Genomic DNA, 20468 nt, shown 5'->3' on the forward strand with positions numbered 1-20468 from the left:
ACCTCCTTTGTTTCACAGGGTTCAGAATTGTGCCCCCCCCCCCCCCCCCTTCCCTTTGGGTCTCCCAGTTCCACCACTAAAGGACTGGGACCACAGTGGGGTGGGGGGGGCTCAGCCTCTTATATAGTGGCCCCCCCACTCCTCAAAATCATCCCCTGGCCTGTTTTGGGGAGGGCAGGTCCCTTCTCCACCTCTGGGGTGGGGGCTATTACAGTAGGGCCTGACAGACAACCTCTAGCTCTGGTCTTTTCCCCCCCCCACCTCCCAAAAATACCCCCCTGTGCCCCTTCCCCAAGTCCTGCCCCCCCCATCCCCCCCAGGCACAGAGACAGCACAGAGCTTTCTGTAGAGAGCGATAGATATTTATATAAATATTTGGGGCTGTACAAGTGGGGGGGTGTGCAGGGGGGGGTGTGGGGGGGTGACAGGTCACAGGCCGGGGGGGGCTGTGGGCCGGGGGGGCCCCTCGCCGCTGCCTGAGTGGTCCAGCTCTGCGCTGTCGCAGTCTGAGTCCTCGGAGACCTGGGTGGGGGGGTGGAAGCACACACACAAAAAGGGGGGGTTAAACATCCTCAGAGCTTCCCCCTCCCCTGCAGCTGGTACTGGGGGGATTGGGGCCCCCCCCAGCCCTGTGGTAACTGGTCCGGGGGGACCCCCCTCTCCATGGCCTCTGGTGTTTGGGGGATCCCCTCCCCATGGTATCTCAGGACCCCCTACTCCATAACACCCAGCCCTGGGGCACCCTTGGGACCCCCACCCCCTGGCACCCATCCCTGGGGGACCCCCTTCCCCTCGTTAACCCTGTCCTGGGGGACCCTCGGGACCCCCACCCCCTGGCAGCCATCCCTAGGGACCCCTTCCCTTTACTAACCTCTTGCTGGGGGGGGCTAAGGACACCCCTACTCCGTAACACCCAGCCCTGGGGGACCCTTGGGACCCCCACCCCCTGGCACCCATCCCTGGGGGACACCCTTCCTCTTGTTAACCCTGTCCTGGGGGACCCTCGGGACTCCCACCCCATGGCACCCATCCCTAGGGACCCCTTCCCTTTGCTAACCTCCTGCTGGGGGGGGCTCAGGACCCCCCTACTCCATAACACCCAGCCCTGGGGCACCCTTGGGACCCCCACCCCCTGGCACCCATCCCTAGAGACCCCCTTCCCTTTACTAACTTCTTTTTGGGGGGGCTCAGGACCCCCCTACTCCATAACACCCAGCCCTGGGGGACCCTTGGGACCCCCACCCCCTGGCACCCATCCCTGGGGGACACCCTTCCTCTTGTTAACCCTGTCCTGGGGGACCCTCGGGACTCCCACCCCATGGCACCCATCCCTAGGGACCCCTTCCCTTTGCTAACCTCCTGCTGGGGGGGGCTAAGGACACCCCTACTCTGTAACACCCAGCCCTGGGGCACCCTTGGGACCCCCACCCCCTGGCAGCCATCCCTAGGGACCCCTTCCCTTTACTAACTTCTTTTTGGGGGGGCTCAGGACCCCCCTACTCCATAACACCCAGCCCTGGGGACCCTTGGGACCCCCACCCCCTGGCACCCATCCCTGGGGGACACCCTTCCTCTTGTTAACCCTGTCCTGGGGGACCCTCGGGACTCCCACCCCATGGCACCCATCCCTAGGGACCCCTTCCCTTTGCTAACCTCCTGCTGGGGGGGGCTCAGGACCCCCCTACTCCATAACACCCAGCCCTGGGGCACCCTTGGGACCCCCACCCCCTGGCACCCATCCCTAGAGACCCCCTTCCCTTTACTAACTTCTTTTTGGGGGGGCTCAGGACCCCCCTACTCCATAACACCCAGCCCTGGGGGACCCTTGGGACCCCCACCCCCTGGCACCCATCCCTGGGGGACCCCCTTCCCCTCGTTAACCCTGTCCTGGGGGACCTTAAGGACCCCCCACCCCACACTACCCCCATCCCACGGTGTCACCCATCCCTGGGTGGGGGTGGGGGGTGTGCTCCCCGTCCCCCCACCCCAGGGTGGTGGCGGTGGGGGCATCACCTTGGGGCTGAGCCCCCCGTGCCGGCGGCCGGGCCCCTCGGGGGGGGCAGCATCCAGGGGGATCTCGGAGCCCTGCGAGAGCAGATCCTCGGAGCGGTCGTCGGGCCGCTCGTCCGTGTTGGTGCTGCCCACGTCGGGGGTGGCGCTGTGCGAGGGCTCGCTCGTGTGTCCCTCGTCGCCGTCCCCGTCCCCGTCCCCGTCCGAGAAGTTCTCCGAGCTGAAGGTCGACAGCGACTGGCGCTTGCTCATGCCTGGGGGCCACCTTGGGGGGGGGGGGGGAAGTGAGGACGCAGATGTCTGAGCACCCACAGCCCCCCCCTGCACCCAGCCTGGGTGTCCAATCACCCATGAACCCCCACCCTGCACCCACCCCAGGTGTCTGGGCACCCACAGACCCTACCCCCCGCACCCATCCCATGCATCTGGGCACCCGTTGACCCCCTACACCCAGCCTGGGTATCCAATCACCCATGGACCCCCCCTGCACCCATCCCAGGTGTCTGGGCACCCATGGACCCCCCCTGCACCCATCCCAGGTGTCGGGCACCCATGGACCCCCCCCCCCCGCACCCATCCCAGGTGTCTGAGCACCCAGTGACCCCCCCACTGCACCCATCCTGGGCATCTGGGCACCCATGGACACCCCTGCACCCAGCCTGGGCACCTGATGACCCCCTGCACCCATCCTGGGTGTCCAACCACCCATGGACCCCCCTCTGCACCCATCCCAGGTGTCTGAGCACCCATGGACCCCGCTCTGCACCCATCCCAGGTGTCTGAGCACCCATGGAACCCCCCTGCACCCATCCCAGGTGTCTGGGCACCCACCCCAGGTGTCTGGGCACCCATGGACACCCCCCCCTCCCCCGCATCCATCCAGGGCTTCCAAGCACCCACAGACACTCCCCCCTGCACCCATCCTGGGTGTCCAAGCACCCACCACCCTCCCACCCCTCCCGGGTGTCTGAGCACCCATGGACACCCAAACAGACCCAGTTATCCCATGGGGGGGGGGGTGGGGGGGGTGGGACACAGCACCCACCTCTGCCGCAGCGGCAGCTCCACCTCGCTGTCCACTTCACCCTCCTCCTCCTCCGACGAGACCCCCCGCTTCTGGGGGCAGAGTTTGGGGGGGGGGGGACGACATTGGGGTCCTCCCGCTGCCTTTCGGGAGGGACCCCGAGCTCCCGACAGACCCCCCCCTCACCCCCCCAGGAGGGACCCGGGGGTCCTGACCCCCCCCCCCCCCCCCCCCCCTCTCTCCGTACCCCTCTCAGGTCTGAGCCCCCAAACCCCTTCCCAGAAGGGATCCACCCCCACACACACTGCTGGGATGGACTTGGGGGTCCTGTGTGTGTCCCCCCCTCAGCCCCCCACCCCCAAAAAAGGGACCCAGGCGTCCAGGGCTCTCACCTGCCCACGGGTGACGGCCGCCCGGTACAGCAGTGCCGCGGGGGTGAGGTGCTGCCCGGCCCCCCCTTTGCCCCCCCGGCCGGCCCCACTCTCCCGCTCGGGCTCCCCAGGAGCCGGGGGCCGTGGCGGGGGGGACCCTTGGGTGCCCGTTGCCCCCCCAGACCCCGCATCAGGTACCGCGGCCGGGGGGGCACCCGCAGCCTCCAGCGTACCCCCGAGGAGGTCGGGGCCGGCAGCGGTAGGGGGGGGGTCCGGGGAGCCCCCGGGGGGGTCCAGCCTCGGGGCCTGGCTCCCCGCAGCCCCCCCGGGGTCCCGCCTTGCGATGGCGGCCCTTGGCCCGGCGGCTGCGCCCGGGTGAGGGGGGGCCCTTGGGACACCCCGGCAGGGCCACCTGCGCCATGGCCGCATCCAGCTTGGGCAGCAGCACCTCCGGCTTCAGGATGTCGGGTCTGGGGTGAGGGGGGGGGGGGGACACACACGGGGAAGGGCTGCGGACGGGGACCCAGACACCCGGGAGCCCCCAGAACAGCCCCCACCCAGCCAGGAGGGACCCCCCCATGTCCAGACCCCCAAAAGACCCCCCCCTCCAAGGGATACCAGCATCTGCACCCCCAGACCCCCCCCGATAAAGGATTCCAGGCATCGGGATCCCCCAAAGCCCCCCCCCCCCAAAGGAACCCAGGTACCCAAGCCCCCAGGACCCCCCCCCAAAGGACCCAGATGTCTGGGCTCCAGCCCCCCCAGGAGCCCCCGGAACAGCCCCCACCCAGCCAGGAGGGACCCCCATGTTCAGACCCCCAAAAGATGCCCCCCCCCCCGCCAAGGGACACCAGCATCTGCACCCCCAGACCCCCCCAACAAAGGACTCCAGGACCCCCAAAGCCCCCCCTACCTCAAAGGACCCCAGCATCTAGCCCCCCCCCCCAAAGGACCCAGATGTCTGTGCCCCCAGACCCCCCCAAGACCCACATATCCACATCCCAGACCCCCTCCCATCCCTGAGGGACCCACATGTCCACGTCCCCCCCCAACCCAAAGCACCCAGGCATCCAAAAACCCCCGACCCCCCCACCCCAAAAAAACCTGGCTCTGCCCCCCCTTTCCCCCCCCCCCGCCCCGAGGGGACGCAGGCGTCCGGGCGCACCGCTTGCCGTGGGGCGAGAGCTTCTGGGGGACGTTGCGTTTCTTGATGAGGGTCTCGACGGCGTTGCCGTGCAGGAGCCCCCGCGGCGCCCGTGGCTTGAAGAGCCCAGGGTAGCGCTTCTCCAGCGCCTGCTCCCGCCTGCCACGGGCCACGCGTGGGCACCCGCACCCGGGGACACGGCGTGGGGTGGCCGTGGCCTTGGGGTGGTGGCCATGGGGGTGGGTAAGGGCTGGCCGTGGCCTCAGGGTAGCCATGGGGTGGGTGTAGGGGTGGTTATGGAGTAGATACAGGATTGGCCATGGAGTGGGTATAGGGTTGGCCATGGTCATGGGATGGCTATAGGGTTAGCCATGGCCATAGGGTGGCTATAGGGTTGGCCATGGCCATGGGGTGGCTATAGGGTTGGCCATGGCCATGGGGTGGCTACAGGGTTGGCCTTGGCCATGGGGTGGCTATAGGGTTGGCCATGGTCATGGGATGGCTATAGGGTTAGCCATGGCCATGGGGTGGCTATAGGGTTGGCCATGGCCATGGGGTGGCTACAGGGTTGGCCTTGGCCATGGGGTGGCTATAGGGTTGGCCATGGCCATGGGGTGGCTCTAGGGTTGGCCTTGGCCATGGGGTGGCTATAGGGTTGGCCATGGCCATGGGGTGGCTCTAGGGTTGGCCTTGGCCATGGGGTGGCTATAGGGTTGGCCATGGCCATGGGGTGGCTATAGGGTTGGCCATGGCTACAGTGTGGATAGAGGGTTGGCCATGGCCATGGGGTGGCTATAGGGTGGCTCTCAGGTTGGCTGTGGCCATGGGATAGTTATGGAATTGGCCAGGCCATGGGCTGGCCACATGGTGGTCATGGGGTGGCCACGGGTTGGCCATTAGGTGCTATAGGGTTGGCCATGGCCATGAGTTGGCCATAGGGTTGGCTGTGGCCATGTAGTGGCTGTAGGGTTGGCCCATGACCATGAGGTGGCCATGGGATGGGTATAGGGGGTGCTGTTGGATGCTGTTGGGTGCTGTGGGTGCTCTTGGGTGCTGTTGGGTGCTGTGGGTTCTGTTGGGTGCTGTTGGGTGCCCACTCACCTGAGCAGCTCCTTCTCCTTGAGCTCCAGCTGCAGCATCAGGGCGCTGAGCTCCATGTAGAGGTTGTTGGCGCGTTCCAGCTTGCGCTCGTAGTGCTCCCGGATGTCCAGCGCATGCCTGGCACCCACGGCACCCACGGCGTCAGCACACGCACCCCACAGCACCCCATGACACCCCATGGCACCCCACAGCATCCCACGACACCCCACAACACCCAGCACGCACAAGGACAGGCACCCAACAGCCCTCCCTGTACCCTGGCACACCCCAATGCCCCCCCTGCCCCTGGTGTGTCCCCCCCCTAATGCCCCAGTGCTCCCAGTGTCCCCAGCAGCCCGTCCCCACGTGCCCCCCGTGGCCCCACCGCAGCTCCTCGCGCCGGCGGTTGATGAGCTCCTCCTCCAGCCGGTGCAGACACGTCCCCTCCGACTTGATCTTCTCGAAGTGCAGCTTCACCTCCTCCCGCCACTCGGCCTGCGGCACGTGGGCACCAGCTACCGCGGGCACCGGCTACCACGGGCACCGGCCACCGGCTACCAAGGGCACTGGGCACCCCCAGCACCCTGGGTACCAGCCACCACAGGCACCAGGCACCCCAGGGACTGGCTGCCGCAGGTACTGGCCACCCATTACAAAGGGCACTGGGCACCCCAGGCACTGGCTACCACAAGTACTGGGTATCCCAGGCACTGGCTACCAGAGGCACTGGGCACCCTGGGCACTGGCTACCACAAGCACTGGGCACTCCAGGCACTGGCTACCATGGGCACTGGGCACCCTGAGCACTGGCTACCAGGAGCACTGGGCATCCCAGGCACTGGCTACCACAAGTACTGGGCAACTCTAAGCACTGGGATACACTGGGCACGGCTCCCCCCAGCACTGGGCTGTACTGGGCCTGGATACCCTGGGCACCAGTTGCCCCAGCACCAGCCCTCACAGTCACTGGGATCTGCAGCAGGTCTCCTGTGGGGTTTGGGGGGGTCCCTGGGTGCTGGGGGTCCTGGGGTGATGGGGGTCCCAAGGTGCTGGGGGTCCCAAGGTGCTTGGGGGGGGGGGGGGCAGGGTGCTGGGGTATCCCAGGGGTCTGGTATGCTCAGGGTCCCGGGGTGCTGGGGTTCTCGGGGTGCTGGATGTCCTGGGGTCCCTGGGTGCCAGGGTCTGTAGGTATAGGGGGTCCTGGGGGTCCCTGGGTGCTGGATATCCTGGGGTGCTGGGGGTGCTGGGGGTGCCAGGGTATTGGGGTCCCTGGGTGCTGGTGTCCTGGGGTGTTGGGGTCTGAGGGTGCTGGGGGTCCTGGGGGTCCCTGGGTGCTGGATATCCTGGGGTGCTGGGGGTGCTGGGGGTGCCAGGGTATTGGGGTCCCTGGGTGCTGGTGTCCTGGGGTGTTGGGGGTCCCTGGGTGCTGGGGTCCTGGTGTCCTGGGGTCTGAGGGTGCTGGGGGTCCTGGGGGTCCCTGGGTGCTGGATATCCTGGGGTGCTGGGGGTGCCAGGGGGTGGGGGTCCCTGGGTGCTGGTGTCCCGGGTCCTGGGGTCTCAGGGTGCCGAGTACCTGGGATTTGAAGTAGGTCTCCTGAGGGGTGGAGAGGACGTCGGCGGAGGCGATGTCGAGGTGCAGCAGGATCTGGCGGAAGGACGGGCGGTTCCGGGGTTTGCTGTTCCTGGGGGGAGCGGCACGGCGCTGGGTGCGGGTTGGGGGGGGCCGCTGGGTGCTGGGGGGGGTGCTGAGGCCTTTTGGGACCACGGGCAGAGAAGGGTGCACAGGGCACACGGGGTGCCCAAGGGGCAGCGGTGCCCGGGGTGCAGCCTGGCATGGGGTGCCCATGAGCACACCCCCAGGGTGGGGGCACCCCAGGGTGGGGGTCCCCCCCCTGCACTGCCCACATTGGGGTGCTGATGGCAGGTCCCTTATGACGGTCCCTACAGTGGGGTGCCCATGGTGGGGTCCCCCATGGTATGACCCATCCATGGCACGGGTGCCCATGGCGTGTCCCCAAGCGGGGTGACCCCAGAGTGGGGTGTCCCCACAGGATGTCCCCAAGCTGGGGTGTCCCCAGGAAGGGTGTCCCGACAGTGGGGGTGTCCTTAGTGCCTCCATGGTGGTGTGGCCCCACGGTGGGGTGTCCCCATGGTGGTGTGGCCCCACAGCGGGGTGTCCCCTTGCTGGGGTGTCCCCGCGGGTGCACTCACCAGCACTGGCGCAGCAGCACCTTGAAGCCGTCGGGGCAGCCGGAGGGGACGGGCAGGTGGAGGCTGTTGCTGCCCACCCCCCAGATGATGGCCGACGAGTCCACGTCCTTGTAGGGGATCTCGCCCGTCAGCAGCTCCCACAGCACCACCCCGAAGGACCTGGTGGCACCCAGCACCCGTGGCACCGTCACCCGTGGCACCCAGCACCACCCGCTGTCTCCTGGGCCCTCTTGCCCTGTCCCCTCCCTGTCTCTGCCCATGCTGGTGTCCCCAGTGTCCCCTGCTGCTTCTGTTGTCCCTGATGTCCCTGCAATGTCCCTCCCAGTATCCCCAGTGTCCCCACTTTTGGTCTCCCACAGTGGCCCTGACGCCTCATGTGTCCCTGATGTCCCCTCAATGTCCCCTGTTCCTACTGTCCCCAATGCCTCCTGTGCCCCCCAGTGTCCCCATTGCCTCCCAAGCCCCCTGTACAGCTGTGTCCCCAGTGCCACCACACCTCCCTAAGGTCCCCGTGTCCCTGATGTCCCCGAGGTCCCTGTGTCCTCACCAGATGTCAACCTTCTCGGAGACGGGCTCATTGCGGATGACCTCGGGTGCCATCCAGGCCACGGTGCCGGCGAAGGACATCTTGGTGCTCTTGTCAATGAGCTCCTTGGAGGTGCCAAAGTCCGAGATCTTCACCACGTCGTCGTAGGTAATGAGCATGCTGGGGGGGCACCCGCTCAGCGCCACGCCAGCACCACGCCAACGACACGCCGATGACACAGGCACAACACCGCCACGGGCATGCAACTGCTACGAGTGTCATCAGGTCATGGACGTGCCACCAACATGGACGCAATGTTGTCATGGAGGTGGCACCACCACAGCACCAACATGGACATGGCACCACCATGGGCACGCAACCGTCATGAGCACCCCACCACCACGGACACAGCTTCGCCACCACCACGAGTGTGGCACCACCACGGTCATGCAATTGCTACCGACATGGAACCACCACAGACATGTCACTGCCACGGGATGTCACTGCCATGGACACGCTGCCACCATAGATGTGGCACTGCTATGGGCACGCAACTGCTGTGGGCGTTGCATCACCATGGGCACGGCATGGCCATGGCACCACCATGGACATGTCACCACCATGGACATGTCACCACCAAGGACATGTCAATGCCAAGGACATGGCACTGTCATGGACGTGGCACTCATGGGCACAGGACCACCATGGACATGTCATCACCATGGACATGACACCACCAAGGACATGTCACCACCAAGGACGTGCCAATGCCAAGCACATGGCACCACCACGGTCACTGCTCCACCATGGGCAGGACACCACCAAGGACATGGCACCGTCAAGAACATGTCACTGCCATGGACGTGGCATTGTCATGGGCACAGGACCACCATGGACATGGTATCACCAAGGACATGACACCACCAAGGACATGTCAATGCCAAGGACATGGCACTGCCATGGGCATGGCACCACCAAGAACATGTCACAGCCACTGACATGTCACCACCATGGTCACTGCTCCACCATGGTCAGGGCACCGCTATGGACATGTCACCGCCATGGACATGGCACTGCCACGGACATGACATTGCCAAGGACATGTCACCACCACGGACATGTCACTGCCATGGGCACAGCACCACCATGGTCACTGCTCCACCATGGGCATGGCACCACCAAAGACATGTCACCGCCATGGACATGACACCACCAAGGACATGTCAATGCCAAGGACGTGGCACCACCACAGACATGTCACCACCATGGACATGTCACTGCCAAGGACACGTCACCACCACGGACATGGCACCACCATGGACATGCAACTGTCACCAGCATGCAGCCACCGAGGACAACCACGGGCATGGCACTGCCACGATCATGCAACCGCCACATGCATGTCCCCACCATGGGCACAGCACTGTCGCGGACATGCTATCACCTGGAGCACCCACCCCAGCACCCATGGGTGCTCCCTGAGCCCCCTGTCCCCGCTCACTTGGGCGACTTGAGGTCGCGGTGGATGATCTTGTGGAGGTGCAGGTAGTTCATGCCGCCGGCGATGCCCATGGACCAGTCGACGAGGAGGGAGGGGGTGACCTTGCGCCCGGCGCGCAGCACCTCGTACAGCTGGCCCTGGGCGCAGAACTCCATGATGATGCAGTAGCAGGGTGCCTGGGTGCACACACCCCTGCGGGCACAGCGGCACCCTCAGCACCCACTGCCCGGCCAGCTGGGGCACCCGGCAGCACCCAGCAGCGCTGGGGCACCCAACCAATTCAGGGCACCCCACTTCTCCAGGGCACCCAACTTCTCTGGGGCACCCAACTTCTCCGGGGCACCCAACCAATCCAGGACACCCAACTTCTCCAGGGCACCCAACTTCTCTGGGGCACCCAACTTCTCTGGGGCACCCAACCAATCCAGGGCACCCAACTTCTTCAGGGCACCCAACTTCACAAAGCACCCAACTTCACCAGGGTACCCAACTTCTCCAGGGCACCCAACCTCACCAGAGCACCCAACTTCTCCAGGGCATCCAACCAATCCAGGACACCCAACTTCACAAAGCACCCAACTTCACCAGGGCACCCAACTTCTCCAGGATACCCAACCAATCCAGGGCATCCAACCAATCCAGGACACCAACTTCTCTGGGGGCACCCAACCTCACCAGAGCACCCAACTTCTCCAGGGCACCCATCTGCACTCAGGTACCTGGCAGCACCCAGCAGCACCCAGCAGCACCAGGGCACCCATCTGCACCCAAGACCCCCGTTAGCACTAAGAGCACCCATCTGCACCATGGGCACCCCTCTGCACCCAGCCACCCAGTAGCACTGGGACAGACCTGTCCCCTGCGCCACACGTGGGACAAGCCAGTGTGCCCGTGTCCACGCCCCGTGTCCATGCCGTGTCCTGCCCACCCACGTCTGTGCCACGCTGGTGTCCCCCATGCACGTGCCGTGTGGTGTCCCATGCTCGTGTTGTGTCCATGACCTCTACGCCCATGTCCATGCCATGTCCATGCCGTGTCCATGCCCATGCCCATGCCATGTCCGTGCCCTGTACCCGTGGTGTTCCCCATGCCCCATGCCCATGGTGTCCTCCATGCCCATGGCATGTCCATGCCTCCATCCCTCAGGTCCATGGCATGTCCATGTCTATGCCCCATGACCATGGTGTGTCCGTGCCTTGTGCCCATGATGTTCTCCATGCCCCATGCCCATGCCACGTCCATGATCCATGCCCATACCATCCCCATGACCATGGCACATCCATGCCCCATGCCAAGTCCATGCCCATGCTGTGTCCATGCCCTGTGCCCATGATGTTCTCCATGCCCCATGCCCATGCCATGTCCATGTCCATGCTGTGTCCATGCCTGGTGCCCAAGATGTTCTCCAAGCCCATGCTCCATGCCATCTCCACGCCCCATGCCCGTGGTGTTCCCCATGCCCATGCTCCATGTCCACACCACGTCACACTCCATGCCCATGGCACGTCCATGCCCATGCTGTGTCCATGCCCCATGCCCACGCCATGTCCATGCTCCATGCCATCTCCACGCCCCGTGCCCGTGGTGTTCCCCATGTCCATGCTCCATGGCCACACCACGTCACACTCCATGCCCATGGCACGTCCACGTCCCACGGCACGTCCACACCCATGCTGTGTCCTCGTCCTGTGCCCAAGATGTTCTCCATGCCCCATGCCACCTCCGCGCCCGTGGTGTTCCCCATGCCCATGGCTTGTCCCCGCCCGTCACACTCCATGCCCACGCCACGCCCGTGCCTGTGCCCATGGTGTCCCCACGCCGTGCCCAAGCCCGTGCCCCACACCCACGCCAGCAGCACCCGTGCTCACTTGAAGGTGATGATGTTGGGGTGCTTGAGCTTGCGCAGGTGCTTGATGTCGGTCTCCTTGAGGTCCCGCACCTTCTTCACGGCCACCTCCTCGCCGTGGAAGCGGCCCAGGAAGACGGCGCCCTGCGCCCCGCTGCCCACCCACTGCAGGTCCAGGATCTCCTCGAAGGGCACCTCCCAGGGGTCTGCGGGCACCCACGCTCATGGCACCCCCACACCAGCACCCCCAGTGCACCCATTCCCATGGCACCCCTACACCAGCACCCCCGCTGCACCCATTCCCATGGCACCCCCACACCAGCACCCCCAGTGCACCCAGACCCATGGCACCCCTACACCAGCACCCCCGCTGCACCCATTCCCATGGCACCCCCACACCAGCACCCCCAGTGCACCCATTCCCATGGCACCCCTACACCAGCACCCCCGCTGCACCCATTCCCATGGCACCCCCCACACCAGCACCCCCAGTGCACCCAGACCCATGGCACCCCTACACCAGCACCCCCGCTGCACCCATTCCCATGGCACCCCCACACCAGCACCCCAGTGCACCCAGACCCATGGCACCCACCCTGCCTTGTCACCCTCACCCCGGCCCTACTGCTCCCACCCCACCCCACTGCACCCTCTGCATCCCAGCACCCCCCTCCCTGACCCACTGCACCCCCTTCTGCACCCCTTTCCCTGCCCTACTGCCGCCCCTTTTGCCTCCTGCACCCCACTACCCCAATCCCTGCCCCGTAGCACCCTCCTTTGCCCCCTTACACCCTCCTTTGCCCCCTTGCACCCTCCTTTGCCCCCTTGACCCCTCCCTGAGTCCTTGCACCCTCCTGGCCCTGTAGCACCCTCCTTTATCCCCTTGCACTCTCCCTGATTCCTTGCCCCCTTCATGGCCCCCTTGCCCCCTCCTTTTCCCCCTTCCCCCTCCTTTTCCCCCTTGCACCCTCCTTTGCCCCCTTGCACCCTCCCTGATTCCTTGCACCTTCCTTTACCCCCTTGCACCCTCCTTTGTCTCACTGCACCTTTCCTGACTCCTTGCACCCTTCATGGGCCCCTTTCTCCCTCCCAGCTCTGTAGCACCCTCCTTTACCCCCTTGCACCCTCCTTTGCCCCCTTGCACCCTCCTTTGTCCTCTTGCACCCTCCTTTGCCCCCTTGCCCCCTCCCTGACTCCTTGCCCCCTCCCTTCCCCCCTTGCCCCCTCCTTTGACCTCTTGCCCCGTCCCTGACTCCTTCCACCCTTCATGGCCCCCTTGCACCCTCTTTTACCCCCTTGTCCCCTCCTTTGCCCCCTTGTTGCCTCCTTTGCCCCCTCGCACCCTCCTTTTCCCCCTTTCCCCCCCCTTGCCCCCTCCTTTGCCCCCTCCCTGACTCCTCGCACCCTTCATGGCCCCCTTGCCCTCTCCTTTACCCCCTCGCACCCTCCTTTTCCCCCTTGCCCCCCCCTTGCCCCCTCCTTTACCCCCTTGCACCCTCTTTTTCCCCCTCGCCCCCTCCTTTGCCCCCTTGTCCCCCCTTGCCCCCTCCTTTACCCCCTTGCCCCCTCCTTTTCCCCCTTGCCCCCTCCTTTTCTCCCTCGCCCCCTCCTTTGCCCCCTTGTCCCCCCTTGGCCCCTCCGTTACCCCCTCGCCCCCTCCTTTGCCCCCTTGCCCCCTCCTTTACCCCCTTGCACCCTCTTTTTCCCCCTTGCCCCCTCCTTTACCCCCTCGCCCCCTCCTTTGCCCCCTTGTCCCCCCTTGGCCCCTCCGTTACCCCCTCGCCCCCTCCTTTGCCCCCTTGCCCCCTCCTTCACCCCCTTGCACCCTCTTTTTCCCCCTTGCCCCCTCCTTTTCCCCCTTGCCCCCTCCTTTACCCCCTTGCCCCCTCCTTTGCCCCCTTGCCCCCTCCGTTACCCCCTCGCCCCCTCCTTTGCCCCCTCGCCCCCCCCTCGCCCCCCTCGCGCCCCCCGCACCCCCTCACCTTCCTGGGGGTGTTTGTGCTCGGCCGCGTAGGCTTTGCCGATCATGGTCCAGACGGGCTTGAGGCACCCGAAGAGCCCCTCCAGGAACCCCCCCCCGGCCTGGCACCGCAGGTGGGCGGCCTCGGCGGCCAGGGGACCCCCCGCTTCGGGCCCCAAGTCGGGGTGCCGGGGGGTCCCGCGGCGGGGCCAGGCCTCGGGGGGGGCGGCGGGGGCGGCGGGGGCGGCGGGGGGCAGCACGTCGCGCAGGACGCACTGGGTGGGGGTCAGCTCCTGCTCGGGGGTCCCGTCCGAGGCCAGCGCCAGCGAGGGCGACGGCGTCCGCGTCTCGTGCAGGCAGGCCATGGCGGGACCCCCGCGCCCCCCCCGCCGGCACCCCCCGGCCTGCGGGAAGGGGGGGGGGGTGTCAGTGGGGTGCGGGGGGGGGGGTGTGCGGCCCCCGCTTGCACCCATGGGTGCCCCTGTGTGTGCACCTGCAGCCCTGGCACCCGCGTGGGCAGCTCTGCCTGTGCACCCCCTCGTATGGTGGGCACCCCCTGGCACCCACGTGTGAGTGCACCCCCTTGCACGCATGGGCACCCCCGTGCACCCACATGTGCAGCCCCATGACTGCGTGCACCCCCTGGCACCCACGTGTGCAGCCCCATGTGTGAGTGCACCCCCTGGCACCCACGTGTGAGTGCACCCCCTTCCATGCATGGGCACCCCCGTGCACCCACATGTGCAGCCCCATGACTGCGTGCACCCCCTGGCACCCACGTGTGAGTGCACCCCATTGCACGGGTGTGCACCCCCTTGCACCCATGTGTGAGCGCACCTCCTTGCATGTGCACCCCTGGCACCCACGTGTGAGTGCACCCCCTTGCACACATGGGCACCCCCGTGCACCCAGATGTGCAGCCTCACGTGGGCGTGCACTCCCTGGCACCCACGTGTGCAGCCCCGTGTGTGCGTGCACCCCCTTGCATGTGCACCCCTGGCACCCACGTGTGCAGCCCCATGTGTGAGTGCACCCCCTGGCACCCACGTGTGAGTGCACCCCCTTCCACGCATGGGCACCCCCGTGCACCCACATGTGCAGCCTCATGTGGGTGTGCACCCCCTTGCACCCACATCTGAGTGCACCCCCTTGCACACATGGGCACCCCCGTGCACCCAGATCTACAGCCTCACATGGGTGTGCACTCCCTTGCATGAGTGTGCACCCCCTTGCACCCACATGTGCATGCACCCCCTTGCATGTGCACTCCCTGGCACCCACGTGTGCAGCCCCATGTGTGCGTGCACCCCCTTCCACGCATGGGCACCCCTGTGCACCCACACCTACGGCTTCATGTCAGTGTGCACCCCCTTGCACCCACATGTGCAGCCCCACGTGTGCGTGCACCCCCTTGCACAGGTGTGCACACCCTTGCACCTACATCTGCAGCCCCACATGCGTGTGCACCCCCTTGCATGCATGGGCACCCCCCTGCATGAGTGTGCACCCCCTTGCACCCACACGTGCATGCACCCTCTTGCGTGTGCACTTCCTTGCACGGCTGTGCACACCCTTGCACGCACATCTGCAGCCTCACGAGCGTGTGCACCCCCGTGCACCCACATGTGCAGCGCCACATGTGCGGGCACCCCCTTGCATGGGTGTGCACCCCCGTGCACCCACATGTGCAGCCCCACGACTGTGTGCACCCCCTTGCACCCACATGTGCATACACCCCCCTGCATGCACGTGCACCCCCTTGCACCCATGTGTACAGCTCTACACGCATCTGCACCCCCTTGCACATACTGGCACCCCCTTACACGCACGTGCACCCCCTTGCACCCCCTTACACACACGTGCCCCCCCGTGCACCTGCCCACGCAGCCTGTGGGTGCCCCTCACAGGCACGTGCAGCCCCTTGCACACGCGTGTGCACCCCTACGTGCGTGTGCACCCCCAGTTTACATCTGTGCACCCCCTTGCACACACGCAGCCCTCCTCACGCGCACGTGCGCCTCACTAGGCTGGGGGGGGACATGGAGGGGAAGGGGGGGGCTGGATGACGCCCCCCACCATTGTGCACGGAGGGCACACGAGTGTGCAAGGGGGTGTACGAGTGTGTAAGGGGGTGCACGAGCGTGTAAGGGGGTGCACGTGGGGCGTGCAAACGTGCCAGGGGAAACTGAGGCAGGACTGGGGGGGGCACAGACATCTGGGGGAGCCCCCCATGGGCTGAGGGGTCCCGTGGGGGGGGGAGGGGAATCGGGCCCGATCCGGCTCCCCTGAAAATTTGGGGGGGGGGGGGGGGAGGAGTTGCCATGGCAACAGCAGAGCCGGTAGATGAGGTCATCACTAAAATTAGGTGGGGGGGGGGGGGAGTGACTGCGGGCTGCGGGGGGGCGTGGGCGGGGCTTCGCGTCACCCCGAGGGACCCAGGAGTCCGGGGGGGGGGGGGGAGGCGGAGGGGGGGACACACACACGACCCGCCCCTCCAGGTGTCGTGTCCCCCCCCCCCCGTGGTGACATCACGTCACGCGGTGACGTCATCCCGGTAAGGGATGGAGCGCCCCCCCCCCCTCCCCCCCTCCCGCGACGGGGAAACTGAGGCAGAAGCGGGGGAACCCGCGACACGGGGGGGGGGGGGGGGGGGAGCGGAGGGGGGGGGGGTGTGTCTGTCACGACATGCGACAGCGCTGGCCCCGTGTCGCGACAGAGCGGAGTTGGAGGAGGGGCACACACGTGTGCAAGCGGCTGCACAGGCCTGGGGGGGGGGGGGGGGGCGTGCAGAGCCCTGTCGGGGTGCACACGCGTGTGCACACGCGGGGGGGGGGGATGCACACGCGCGTGCAAGGGGGTGCACGCGCGTATGGGGGGGGCGGGGTGCGCGCACACGCTGGGGTGCACACGCAGATGCGGGGGGGGGGGGTGTTGCACACCCACGCGTGTGCAAGGGGTGGGTGCACACGCGCGTGCAAGGCGCTGCGCGAGCGTGCCGGGGGTGGGGGGGGCGTGGGGGGGCGTGGGGTTGGGGGGGGGGGGGCACGTACGTGTCGGGGGGCACGCACGGGTGCCGCCACGCGTGCCTGCACCCGCAGGCGTTGCACGCGCGTGTACAAGGGGGCCCCACGCGTGTGCATGGGGGGGTGTGAGCACGGCTGGAAGGCAGCGGGGGATGGGGGGGGGGGCGTGATGGGGGGGGGGGGGTCACACGTGTGCACGGAGCTGCCCACGCGTGTGCAAGAGCGACTCAGACATGCGGGGGGGGGCACACGCGTGTGCAAGAGGCCGCTTGTGTGTCCGTGTCCCCCCTCCCAGCCCCCCCCCGAGCCCTCGGGGGGACCCAGGAGGCCGGGAAGGGGGGAGGGGAGGGGAGGGTGCGGCCCCCCCCCCACTCCGGGCCCGGTGTGGCGGGGGGGTCCCAGGCGTCTGGGGGGGAGGGGAGCACGTGCCCCCCCCCCCCCCCGCCTCCTCCATCCCGGCCGCATCCCTGGTCCTACCCCCCCCCCCCACCCCCGGTGTCCTCCCCCCGCCCCCCCCGGGCCTCCCTGCCGCGGCCCCGTGCCCGGTGCCGGTACCTGGGGGGGTCCGGGCCCCGCGGTGCCGGTGATGCCGGGGGTGCCGCTGGTGCCGGGGGTGGTGCCGGGGCCGGGGTTGGGCCCGGCGGGGCCGGGGCGCGGGCGGGCGGGGCCGGTACCGGGGCCGGTGCCGCGGTCAGGGCGAGCGGCGCGAAACGGCCCCGCCCGGCGCTCGGCGCGGCCCCGCCCCGCCCGCCCCGCCCCGGCCCCGCCGGCACCGGGAGCCCTGCACCGGCCCCGGCACCACCGGGACCCCTATACCGGCACCGGGAGCCCTATATCAGCACCGGGACCCCGCACCGGGAGCCCTATACCGGCACCGGGCCCACCGGGACCCCTATATCGGCACCGGGAGCCCTATACCCGCACCCCAATACCGGCACCGGCACCACCGGGACCCCTATACCGGCACCAGGACCCCGCACCGGGACCCTTATACCAGCACCGGCACCACCGGGGCCCCTATACCGGCACCGGGAGCCCTATATCAGCACCGGGACCCCGCACCGGGAGCCCTATACCGGCACCGGGCCCACCGGGACCCCTATATCGGCACCGGGAGCCCTATACCCGCACCCCAATACCGGCACCGGCACCACCGGGACCCCTATACCGGCACCAGGACCCCGCACCGGGACCCTTATACCAGCACCGGCACCACCGGGGCCCCTATACCGGCACCGGGACCCCCAGTACCGGGACCACCGGGACGCCTGTACCGGCATCAGGACCCTCCCGCGGTACTGGCACCCCCCCAGGACCAGGACCGGGACCCCCCCGGTGCCCCCGGGATTCCCCAACACCAGCACTGGGACCCCCCCCCCCCGCCCCCCGTATCCCCGGCTGGCCCCCGCACCACACGGGGGACCCAGTGCAATCCCAGTGCTCCCAGTCTGGGTGTCCCTCTGTCCCCAGTGCTCCCAGTCTGTGCCCAGAGCTCCCAGTCTGGGTGCAATTCTGTCCCCAGTGCTCCCAGTTTGCTTCCAGTCTGGGTGTCCTTCTGTCCCCAGAGCTCCCAGTCTGGGTGTGATTCTGTCCCCAGTGCTCCCAGTCTGACCCCAGTGCTTCCATTCTATTCCCAGTGCTTCCAGTCTGGGTGTCCCTCTGTTCCCAGTGCTCCCAGTTTGGGTGTCTCTCTGCCCCCACTGCTCCCAGTCCAGGTGTCCCCCTGTCCCAGTGCTCCCAGTCTATTCCCAGTGCTCCCAGTGTGGGTGTCCATTTGCCCCCACAGCTCCTTCTCTGTCCCTGTCACATCCCGACTGTCCCAGTCGGTCCCAGTCTGACCATTGTCACTGCTGGCCTGTCCCAGTGGCCTGTCCATCTGTCCCCCTCCCCATCTGTCCCTGTCCCACCCTGTCCATCTGTCCCCATCCCACCCTGTCTGTCCCCATCCGTCTGTCCCTGTTTCTGTCTGTCCCACCTCGTCTGTCCCCATCACACCATGTCTGTCCCCACCATCACCATCCCTCAGTCCCCATCCTCCCTGTCCCCACTGTCCCCATCCATGGACCCCTGTCCATCCCGTCTGTCTGTCCCACCCTGTCTGTCTGTCCCTGTCCTACCCTGTCTGTCCCTGTCCATCCATCCCCCTCCCATCTTGTCCCTCCATCCCTGTCCCACCCTGTCTGTCCCTGTCCCCACTGTCCCCATCCACTGACCCCTCTCCATCCCTGTCCCGTCCTCTCTGTCCCTGTCTGTCTGTCCCTGTCCCACCCTGTCTGTCCCTGTCCATCCATCTTTGTCCCATCCTGTCCGTCTGTCCCACCCTGTCCATCTGTCCCTGTCCCACTCTACTGTCCCCATCCATGGACCCCTGCCCATCCCTGTCCCATGTCATGTCTGTCCCTGTCCCACCCTGCCTGTCACTGTCCCCATTGTCCCCATTGTCCCCATCCACTGACCCCTCTCCATCCCTGTCCCATCCTCTCTGTCCCTGTCCATCTGTCCCTGTCCCACCCTGTCTGTCCCCACTGTCCCCCTCCACTGACCCCTCTCCATCCCTGTCCCCCCCATCCGTCTGTCCCCGTCCGTCCATCCCTGTCCCCCCCATCCGTCTGTCCCCGTCCGTCCATCCCTGTCCCACCCCGCCTGGCCCCACTGTCCCCATCCATTACCCCTCCTCCATCCTTACCCCCGCCCTCCCCGTCCAGAGGGGGGAAACTGAGGCAGCCCCCCCAGCCCCGCCCCTCGCATCCTCCACCTTCCCAGCATGCCCCGCGCGCCGCCGTTTCCCAGCGTCCCCCGCGGCGGGCGCGGAGGCGCCCCCTGGCGGCGCGGCCGGCGCGGCGGCGGGACGGAGCGCGGCGGGGATGAGCGAGGAGGGGGCGGGCGGCGGGGCCAGGCGGAGCGGCGGCTTCCCCAGGTACCGGACCCTCCCCGGCCCCGGGATACCCCCCCCCGCCCCGGGGATACCCCCCCCACACCCCCGGCTACCGCCTCCCCCGCCCAGCCCGGGGTTGTTCCCCTCCAGACGGGGCGGGGGAGGTTGAGGCCTACGCGGGGCCCCCGGGGCTGCCCCTCGGTCCCCGGGCCCGTGTGACGGGGCTTCACGCTGAGGGCGGGGGGGGGGGGGGCTCAGGCCTGTCCCTGTGTCTCCGCGCTGCGCGGGGGCTCCGTCCCTGTCCCCATCCCTGTCCCCGTGTCCCCATGGCATGTGGCAGTGCCAGCCCTGTCCCCACGCTGCGCGGGGGCTCCACCCCTGTCCCTATGGCCCCCCCCTCCATGTCGATGCCATCCTGTCCCACCCCTCCACTCTCCCGCCCTCGCTGGTCCCCTCTGACCCCTGCTCCGGCTGGCGACAGCCCTGTCCCCACGCCATGTGGTAGTGCCACCCCTGTCCCCATATCCTAATGCCGTGTGACAATGCCACCCCTGTCCCGACGCCCCCACGTGACATGGCAGTGCCACTCCTGTCCCTCTGTCCCCATGCTGTGTGGCAATGCCACCCCTGTCCCCATGTCCCCACACTATATGGTGGTGCCACCCCTGTCCCTGTGTCCCCACGCTACATGTCAGTGCCACCCCTGTCCCCATGCTGTGTGGCAGTGCCACTCCTGTCCCTGTATCCCCACGCTACATGGCAATGCCACCTCTGTCCCCATTCTGTATGGCAGTGCCACTCCTGTCCCTGTATCCCCACGCTACATGGCAATGCCACCTCTGTCCCCATGCTGTGTGGCAGTGCCACTCCTGTCCCTGTATCCCCACGCTACATGGC

The 20468-nt window shown here is 67.4% G+C and overlaps 1 protein-coding gene across 1 annotated transcript; it reads right to left on the reverse strand.

The window, feature by feature from the left end:
- Positions 1 to 340: 340 nt before the first annotated feature.
- MAP3K12 (mitogen-activated protein kinase kinase kinase 12) lies at positions 341 to 17365 on the reverse strand. Its single transcript, XM_074853623.1, is given in 15 exon segments — positions 341 to 522; positions 2014 to 2275; positions 3056 to 3126; positions 3427 to 3675; positions 3677 to 3875; positions 4571 to 4708; positions 5651 to 5767; positions 6015 to 6124; positions 7203 to 7311; positions 7841 to 7999; positions 8388 to 8546; positions 9868 to 10059; positions 11736 to 11919; positions 13696 to 14077; positions 17252 to 17365. Coding segments are annotated over 14 exon segments (2385 nt in total). The 5' UTR covers positions 14039 to 14077; positions 17252 to 17365; the 3' UTR covers positions 341 to 429.
- Positions 17366 to 20468: the final 3103 nt, after the last annotated feature.

The sequence above is a fragment of the Strix uralensis genome, chromosome 33 (assembly GCF_047716275.1).
Source record: "Strix uralensis isolate ZFMK-TIS-50842 chromosome 33, bStrUra1, whole genome shotgun sequence".
NCBI classification, from domain to species: Eukaryota; Metazoa; Chordata; class Aves; order Strigiformes; family Strigidae; genus Strix; species Strix uralensis.